The sequence below is a fragment of the Ciconia boyciana genome, chromosome 10 (assembly GCF_034638445.1).
Source record: "Ciconia boyciana chromosome 10, ASM3463844v1, whole genome shotgun sequence".
NCBI lineage: Eukaryota > Metazoa > Chordata > Aves > Ciconiiformes > Ciconiidae > Ciconia > Ciconia boyciana.
Window position 1 is genome coordinate 422,644 of NC_132943.1, and position 10,167 is coordinate 432,810.

At 38.6% G+C, this 10,167-nt stretch overlaps 1 protein-coding gene across 6 annotated transcripts in view; it reads right to left on the minus strand.

Moving 5' to 3' along the window:
• The window catches only part of TANC1 (tetratricopeptide repeat, ankyrin repeat and coiled-coil containing 1), a 125,133-nt gene extending 115,287 nt beyond the window's left edge, over nucleotides 1-9,846 (minus strand). For 3 of the 6 annotated variants that reach the window (XM_072875093.1, XM_072875091.1, XM_072875089.1), the window contains exons 1-3: nucleotides 9,618-9,846; nucleotides 6,258-6,345; nucleotides 2,073-2,136 (exon numbers count right to left, since the gene is read on the minus strand). In XM_072875093.1, the coding sequence (XP_072731194.1) occupies nucleotides 2,073-2,136; nucleotides 6,258-6,331 (138 nt within the window). In that variant the 5' untranslated portion in view covers nucleotides 6,332-6,345; nucleotides 9,618-9,846. Of the gene's footprint in view, nucleotides 1-2,072; nucleotides 2,137-5,681; nucleotides 5,736-6,257; nucleotides 6,346-7,342; nucleotides 7,531-9,617 lie in introns of those variants that run through there. The other 3 variants (XM_072875095.1, XM_072875094.1, XM_072875090.1) reach the window with 2 other exon arrangements.
• Between the last annotated feature and the right edge of the window lie 321 nt (nucleotides 9,847-10,167).

A 10,167-nucleotide genomic window follows, 5' to 3' on the forward strand; every position in this document is an offset into this window, starting at 1 on the left:
GCTTTCTTAGGATCATGTTCACTTCAGCTTTGCTATCATTAAATTAAAAAAAAAAAAAAGAAGAGGGCTCACAGTTTCCAGTATTTCAATCAAAATTCACACAGTAAGTGAAGCTGTTAGACTTCTTGGCATTGAGTAATTACTGTACACTAGTAAAACCAGGTTAGAAGCCATGAAATTTTAATAAATCCCAAGTACATTAGTACATTTAGTAACTCTTCTTATAAAGTACTTTATTGTCAGTAACAAATATGGTAAGATACAAGGCACGGAGCTTTTGATCATTTTACCACAGGGTGCTAAGTGCTATTTAGAATAGCAACGCACTTTTAAAGGTAAACATGAGTGTTTTAATGAGTATCTTAACATTTCCATGGCTGTTGAATAATGTAAATTCTTTTCGGCAGTATGAACTTCTCCAAGGCAGGCTGTGGCTTTTGGTGAGCCACTTGTAATGCTGCTGCATGAATTTTGTGGCTCATCTGTAACATTAAAGGGGGGGGGGGAAAGTTGTGATAAATACAGCTTTTTTGCTATTCTTTTCCTAAATTCCATCATATTAAAGTAGTTTAAAAACGGTAGAAAAATCTAACTCCACAAAAAGTTCAAATGATTAATACGTAACACTCATGGTGACTCTGTACATTTAATTATAATTTCTGTTTTCAAAGTGATATTAGCCTGACTACCTTCAGTGAACTATTGATTCACACACACCCCCCCCCCCCCCCCTTTTTTTGAGTAGTTCATAGAATGAGCTGTCAAGATAAGGAAAGCAAAACAAATAATCAGTATGCCAGAGTTAACAGTAAGTTGCTTCAAATTATTTTTTTGCCCAGATTCAAATCATCATCATTACAGTATCTATTTATCACTTTGTAAACTACTGAGGAAGCTTCATGTATGAGATTCTGGAAACCAACAGGAGAAGGAAATGGTAGGTCAGAACAGAGGAGATGGGGACAAATGGAAGAGAAACAGGATGAGTTGTATCTGTTCTCGTTAACAAACAAGTCTAAGCAAAAATTCAAGATCTACATACTAAAGCTATAATCACATCTGTTGGTGAAAGGCTTACGTTGAAATGATGCAACTGATGTTTTACCAAGCTCTATGGATGAAGAACTCTTGTATACTTCAGAATCTAAAGACTGCCAGTGTACGAAAAATACATAACTGTCAGATCTTCCGATTAGCATGCAAATTAAAAAGCTGCTTGTTAAATCAGCTCTTGCAAAGTGTAGGTGTTAAGAGTCTGCATCAAGAGCCTAGCAAGAGATACTGGACAGTAGTTGTGATGAATAGAAGGGTCCATTGTAATGATGAATAGAAGGGTCCATCAGCAGCTTTGTGACACAATTTTAAACAGTCTCGTAGCATTTTCAAGGGAGAAGTCAAGAAGATGCTTGACTATCTAATGTCAGGCCTCAGGTGAAATAGCTGCATATGCGGCAACAGCGGAACATGCTGTGCCTGTTGTCTCGGGGATCACTTACAGTAGTTTGGCATTAGCCTACCATCTTGGTATCCACTGTGCACTTGTCAGTGACACTACCCACCTCCTTCAAGAAGCTATCTTTTCGCTTCTCTAAGTTGGACCCTTACAGAAGTTAAAGCTATTTCCACAGTGGGATAAAGAACCAAAAACTAGGTTTCGTTCTGGGCTGTAATCCCAGCTCTGCCACAAACTTACTATGTCACTGATAATTCTTCCCCACATTTCAATAAATCTAAATCAATATACCACTTTAAAAAAGGACACACCTTAATATCTTGTTGTACTTTTCTCTAACAGGTATACATAACTACCCTGGGGCTACTTAGTGTTAAATAGGAATGGAATCAAACATAGCAGAAGAAGGAGGCAAGGGTAGTTACTTTTTAGCCATCTAGCATTTTAGCCACACAACCACTACAGAAACAGATCATCTCAAGAATATTTAGTGGTAGATGACAAACCTACAAATGTCAGATGACAGCAGTTTAAGGAAAATCACTTTGATTTTTTTTAATGTTTAGCTTTATGGAGAAGCCCTGACAAACATGTATCTTGTTCTTCCAGATGTACTTACTTTGCTCAGCACTTCTGCTAGCAAGACACCCACGTTGTGAGTTTTTGAAAAACTGGCAATAGCACTGTAAAGCAAAAGAAAAAAAGTATTTAGCATTTCCAGCTCACAGAAACACTTGTCACTTTCATTTTCCAGACTTAATACAAAACATTTTGTAATAGAAATTTAGGTTTTGGAGCTAAATCCTTTAACCACATTAAAGACTATATGATATTAAAAAAAAAAAGTATGTGGCCTCAGAATAGAACCATGCAAAATCTGTGTTGCAGGCTGTTTTATTTAGATATAGTTTTATACAAAAATCTATATATAAAATATCCTTAAATATCTCAAAAGGGATTTTTTGTACACTGTGGAGTAGCTTCACAGAAGCTGAGCACTGATATCCAGAACTACAAAATCTGACTTTGTAATTTTCTTGATTCCAATCTAGACCCATGAAAAAAATTAACCCTCTGCTTTTGGGCAGTGTTTCCTTTGACAGCAGCAATTTGTCAAGCAATAACTTTTTGCACAAGCTTATCCCATTAACTTCTTCATATTCCAATGAAAAACAGCCATGTTACCAATATTCCACAAATAAACAATCTGTAGATATGAAATAATTTAGTTCAGGAACAGGAAGAACTGTGGATTGCACATTCTTCTAAATCATGATATATGATCATATCATGATATGATTATTTCCAGTGACACCTCTGTAGCTTAAAAAGGAGTCGAGAAAAATCATTATTGCCCTTACACATGGAACTAGATATGTTAAATGTGATTCTTGAAAAGGCAGATACCGCTTTTGTTAAGTTAATGATTCTGTGGATCAGGCAAGACACATTTCCTACTGAAATTTCAATTTAGCAATCAATACAGTTTGCCACACTTACAAATATAAGTTATTCAAGATCTGTTTATGCCATCAGATAACTATGACTATGGAAAAGACAGCAGCAAAATTATACCCAGACAACCAGCAATCAATGAAAATAAAAACCTTCTAACTCCAGAAAAAACACAAACAAAAAAAACCCCCAAGTCAAGTAATTAAAAAACAACAAAAAACCCAAGAACACACCAAACTTTGAATCGTTTCTCTTAAATAGTGAAGTATAGCCAAATGTAATGCATTGTCAGAAAACTATCAGGCAGGCATCTAGTTATTAACATGATGCATTACATTCTATTATGCCATATATTACACAGCAACTTTAGAGCAAGCATGCCTTTATTTTGAACTAAATCTCAAAGCTCAGCTCTTGCCAAGACCAATCTCAGCTCTGAGTAGCCACTTTAAGCTATGACAGTGATTTTAAGCCTCTCAGATAATCTCATCTGAATCAGAAACTGAGGCAAGGAGTCTGTATATGATAGCTACTAAACTACTTTACAAAGTTCTCTGCGACTTCTGTGATTGCAACCTGACAATGAAATCCATCATCCCAACAAGTTATGTATACTATATTGAGTAACCACTGATTCCAACACAGAGAACTAATAAACAGGAAAGAAGGCAGTGTTACTGGCTCAGCTTTGTTCCAAAAATTGTATTTTAGGTTAGTGTCCTCCAAGCCAGTGAGGGGAAAAAACACACAAACAAAAACCTACAGTGGTGATTTCTGTAGCCTGCCAAGAAATTGTGTCAATATGTCAGTGTTAAATATGGCTGAACCCAGTTAATTTAAAAGTTATCCAGCCGATTACAACATTTTAAAGGAAAAAATAAAATCACATCTTGGTCCAAAAAATGAGTTCAGTTGTCAGCCTAGTCACAAGCTTCCCTTTTAACTCCTGGCAAAATAATCTATTTCACAATGACATCACTAGATTACAGTACTTTGCAGTGACTATCAGACACTCTGATACTATGATTGCAATGTACACACAGACATTCAAATAAAAAGGAAGCCTTCTTGACAGCAGCTAAAGATATTCAGAAACACCAGAGGTAAATCTGTTTATCAAAAGTAATATAGGCAACTTAAATCTCAGTGTGGAAAAAAAGTGGGAATCGGAACAAAGTCACCTGGACCACTTACCTATCCTGTCTAATCCAGGCTTTTTAAATAGTTACCTGGGTACTATAGAAACTCCACAGTATAGGTGGCTCCTTTCTTATAGGTAAAAAGTAACTGATGTCCCTAAATCCCCAGCAGTGGAAGGAGTAATTCACAGCTTTCAGGATAATTCCAATATATGCTTTAATAAAGGCATTATTCTAGAGCTGCTCCCACTTTGGACAGTCCTCTTCAGCAAGCCCAGAGCAAGCTATCACGAGGGCAATAGAACAACTGCTTGAAGGGAGTTCTGTTCTTAAGAGATACAACAGAGTATTTAATCTTGTCTTGTTTCAGTTTATTTTTATGCATAAAACTAGTCCCAAATTGGGACTACAGGAGAGGCATCTACATCCAGACAGAAATCAGAGCCCACTTCCTACAGGTACAAATATTTGCTTACAAGTGCTTTTTCATAGCAAGATGACAAAGTCACTTTTAAAGCAACACAGATGCGTTTCCTACTCATACCTCATAAAGTAATGCTCAACAGTTTCCAAGGGAAGAATGAATTCCAGGCTGTCCTTGTTCTAAAGGGAACGAAACCCTCATCTCCTGCTTGCAAGAGTCTATAAGATCAGACTGTGCTCTCCCCCTTGGAGCTGGGCCACTGAGCAGCAAAAATTTAATGTTTTAGAGGGCTAGAAAAAAGTGTACGCTAGGTGCAGAAGCACTCGTTAGAGAAGGATATCCAAGTTCCAGTCTCAAATTACACATTATTTTGAACACTGACAAAAGGGATAACAGTATTAAATGCACACGAGTTACACTGCTGAGCGGAATTTTAGATCCACCTCCCCAAACACAGTACTTTAACCATTACATTTTGTCTTATCCCCAACAAATCTCAAGTCTTTTTCTATGAGTCTTTTTTCTATGAAACTTCAACAGGAAGCATCTAGCTCACTGGTGAAGGCAAGCAACACAGCAAGATACGTACCATTTTTAGCTGACAACAGACTAAAATTCCGGTCTTCCATTTCCTCACAAATATCCTAACCATCACATGGAGGAGGATATGTCCACCACTTCCTTGCACAGCAAGGTTATAGCTATCAGGACACAGCAGATTTGTTCCAAGAGCAAATCACTAGATCAGGCTCCTTTGAACAAAACCTTAGTGTCACACTGACTGGTTTCTGAACATCACAGCAATTATGAGGGGTGCTAGGTACTCTGCAATAACTATGCAGTTCTAGATATGCCCCAAAAGAATTGCAGGGTCTTAAAGGGAACTTTTTGTGCAAAAAAGAAGGTATGTGGTGAGCATCCAAACTGGGTGTCCACTGAGAAATTTTAAAATTGCAACAGAAGCAAAAAACTGAGTGTCTAAATCCTATTTAGGCACTGTGTTCTATTTAGGATTTGGACTCTAATGCAATTTCAGGAACACCACAAATCATTAAAATTTTACCCTCTTATCCTTATATTGGTCAACTCAATTTCTTGTTAAGCGATATTTAAGAAGAGTGCATATATTCTAGAAAAACATTCAGTCTTAATTTGAAAAAGCTGTAAGAAAATATTTGTTTTGATGACCACTTCAACCAGTCACTGCTACCTTATTCAGAAGTAGAAGCATGCCTTCATTTTGGAGGAAAATAGCTTGAGTAACCTTATGAAGTAGAAAACAGAAAAAGCCAAATTAGATTTCAGATTGAAATAGGAGATATAGCCTATACAGCAGATAACAGACTCTTTGTGTGGGGTGGGAGATGTGGATTTAATTTCCTTCAGAATGAGGACAGCCTAAAATTCATTCTTATTTCACTGGAAACTGATTGACCATTACTTTATTAGGTACAGGTAGGCAACACATTGTTTTAATTTCTGTTCCATAACACATGACAATAGAGAAGAGATTCAGCCTTTATCTCTCATTGCCTATCTCTCAGGCAAGGCACTGTCCTTAGGTTTTGAAGTTGGGGTTTTTTTGTTTGTTTTGGTTTTGTTTGGGGTTTTTTGGGGGTTTAAATCGACAATTACCTCAAAGTTAACTTTTATGTATACATTGCACATGTTAATTTAAGAATTAAACTCTTGAGAGATTAAGAGTTGTCTTTGTTTTCAACCTTCAGCGCATTACCTATGAACTTTAACTATGGGGCAGGGGGGAACAAGCCCTGCAGTGCAATACCTTGTCTTTTCTTTTCCTGGAGGTTTAGCATTTTTCTCAACAGGTCCGTTTTCTTGCTTTTTAGACACTCTCATACCTCCAGCTTTGACTGCAAGAAGAAAATATAATTTATGTTAAAATATCTACAGAGTTACATACTACATTACGTACACTCAGAGAACAAAAAGATACTTATACCTCAGATAATTGTTAACAAGAAATCATCTTTCAATATTTAACTTTATGCTTCACTTTTAAAGACACACATACACAGAAGTAAGCCAAAGAGATCCAGCAAAGACTTTAAACTTCTGTGTCACAGCATACACAAATCAACTTCCAAATACTATAATCAAGAAGTCAGAGGGGTTTTGGTCACTGCTGACTATATTAAATCTGAACACCTTATTACATTAATATGCATTCTTCTGCCATAAATCTCAGATGTAATAGTTTCCATTTTAAATTTTAAAAAGCAAAAAAACCCAAACAAATCTCTAAACACTTTCAGGTTTTCAAACAATGTCACTAACAGCAATAAAGGCTTCATTATTTGCTCAAGCTATTCTCAAATAAACCTAATAATGCAGATAAGAACCAGCTGCATACTTATCTTGTACTTGTGTTCTAACATGTTTAATTATATTTTATTAAGATATCTGCCAATCACAAAACCAATTAGCACTAATTAAGCTACAGACAACCTAACAATAACAATTTAAGTTCTGAGGCATGTCAGAAAATTCAATTCTGAACAAAGAACATGTAAAGTTATCTAAAACATCTTGTTGAAAGAAATACTTTCTCCGTGTTCATGAGGGTATTTTAAGTTTTAAAACTGTGAGAGAAGAACAAACTTTGTATGCATTTCTCATTATTTTGAAGAAGTTGCTTCATCTTACAGCAAGGTTCCTATTCTTATCATGAATCATCAAGACTAGATTTTTCAAACTCAAATATTTGGGGGCAGGAGTGAATAGGGAATGGAGAAAGGTTTCAAGAATTACTCAGCTAAATAGCATGAGAAAGGTATTTGGCCATTTTCGGGGGAGCAGATGTGTCCATCTGTAACCAACACCCACTTCCTATCAAATCTGACTACTCACCTTGTATTTCCTGGTTGCAGGTTTAGTTTTAGAAACAAGAATTCTCCTTCAGTCATGTCCAAAGCAGCCTTACAGTGCTGGAGTTCTGCAATATCTAGACGTGGCTTTTCTTTTCTTTTTAAAGTTACATACATACAGTTAATTATACTGCTGTATAATTAGCAAATTAATTGCCTAGCCATCTTACAGCTGCAAATACACTAGAGATCTAGAGTGAACCAAATTATTTTGGGACTCTAACTGCAAAGTGAAAAGTCTCCTCTGAAATGGAAGTGTCAACCATTTCCAATTATCTACCAGTAAAGAGAATCAAGATTCTAAATACCCTCAGCTCACAAGGTGTGAAACTCTTGTCTTTGTAAGCAGGAGATAACATGAGAGGCATCTTTAAACAAGAATGACAAAGGATTTAAAAAAATAAAAAACAAACCACCACCAAAACCCCTGGAATATTTCAAGATCTTAGACTGCTGTCTCCTTGACATCACATTCCCTTTATAACAAGTTCATCCAGAACACCAGTGCAAGTTATCCCAAGTATTCTTCCACAGCTTATTAGGTGCTTAGATTTTTTTTGCTTTTTAGGAATGAGTCAAACTGCAAATGGGAACCCAACTGAAGTTTTGGAAGTAGATAAAAAAAACATAATCGAACCTAGATCCAGGACTTTTGGTTTGGGACCTTCACTAAGCACACACGTGCTGGATTGGCAATTTCTAGATATAAGCATTTTTTATAGTTTTAATTTAGCAGGGTAAAGAGATCCAGACAGGGAGGCAAAGACATTTTAACACTATGAAGCTTTACAAAAAGCACAAGGGCAAGCTGTGGTGTTGGGAGGATGGGCAGGAAGGAGAGAGATACCCAAAATGGGAAAAGATATTAAACACTAAGCGGCCAATCAGGAATTGTGTCTACTACCAACAAGCCCACAGAAGAAAGTTATTTATAATGATTAGAAATAATGCAGGACTTATTTCGATCTTTTCACTGACTCGAAAATAGCTGCTAGTAGCAGCTGTCAAACCTGCTCATACACATCCATGGCAGTGGAAGAGTTAAATATGGATGCCTCAGGAATGCACCAGAAAGCTGTTTTGTAATTTGGCTTTCTTCCCTAGCAATTAAGAGAGATTTCAAAGTTTTAATATAGAGTTCAATTTTTTGCTTTTTGTAAGTGCCCTGTAAGCCATGTCATCTAACAGTTAAGAGTTAAGAACTAAGTGCCAAAGTCTTTACTCATTTCCCTATTTAAAACACCATATATTTTTAAAGAGAGAAAGAAAAGGAGGAACACCCCCCTTCCCCCTCCCCCCAAAAAAATCCAAACTGAAAACAAAGGCACTGAGCTCTGTTGAATCCTGAGGTTACTTATGGATACTGTGGTCAGAATAAAGGTGTCCACCTTCAACCTGCTTTGTTCACTAAGTACACAGCTGAAACAACTTACTCCTGCCACCCCTACTGCCCTGCCAGAGATGCTCACCTCCACTGCAACCACAGATAGGCCTCACCAAGGCGCAGTTTACTGTCATGCAAATTAAGAAAAACCAGTACCTGCACTAGGTCACTGACTGTAGTGGTTTAAAGGCCCTTTCAGGTCCAACCGACCGTCCCTGCCACACAGAAAGACACAAAAATCCAGGAAAGGACTAGAGACAAGTGAAACTGAAAAAAACTGCTTACATCACAAATTCATGTAAAAGCATGCTTAAAAAAAATAAGCTTTCAGGAAAACAAAACAGATTTTAGGGGTACAATGAGATACACAAGTTATGCCTTGTGCTCTTCAGGCAATAACTGCTCCTAATAAACCCGGGGAGGGGAACCCTAATTGGCTTAGGCTAAGCAGTGACTGTACAACAGTTCTAAAGGCTAAATCTACAGAAGCTCCATACGTGTACCCAGTACACGTACGCAGGAAACCAACCCAGTACTAATGCTAACTCTGCGTTTTGAGATACTAGCTCCACACAATTAACGCATAGGCAAGCACAGGAGCTGGTTACCGTCTGTATGCATTTACAAATTATTCAACAAACCTAGGCACGCATTTAAAAACTAAGTGTTACATCGTTACAAATCACCCGTTATGGAGAGCGGTGGTTAGAGCACCACGTTGAATGCTCATCAGCCTGTACTCGAAGGCACCGTTTAGTCACATAAAGAACTCCAAGGGGTAGGTGGAAAAAAAAAAAGTTTTTCACTTTACGATAGGAGGCGAGGAATACTACTAGAACACTAGAAAAAAAATATTTCATTAGAACATTGATACCTGTTTCTCTATTACTTGATAACGCGTTCCTGATCAAGAAAGCAGCAGAACTCCAAGCCACCCCGCTCCATCAGATCCAAAGTCACGCAGTTCAAGTTTAAATTGAATGGAGCGGGTATAGCATCAAACATCGAGGTCTGGTATGTCTGGATGAAGTGGAAAACGCTGAGCACAACAGATTAGTTTCCGTGTCTACACCAGGGCGAGTTAAGGTTACACGGACGCTTCAGAAGTGCTCCTCCTGCAGACGGTCCCGCCCCGGGCCCTGCGAGCCCGGCGGCGCCGGGAGAAGGGGACGGGGCGCCCCCGACCGCTCGGCGCCCACCGGCCCCGCCCTCCCGAGCCCTCGCTGCCGGCCCTGCTCCGCAGCCCCTCGGGCCTCGGGAGGGGCAGACCCGGAGCCCGCAGGTGCAGCAGCGCCGGCTGCGGCGGGGCAGCGCGGCCCGTCCCGGCGGCTCCGCGAACGTCAGGCGCTACCAGGCGCCGCCGTTTGTCGACGACGGCTGACTTCGGCGGCCGAGCCCCCCTCAGAGACCCGCCGAGCTGCCCG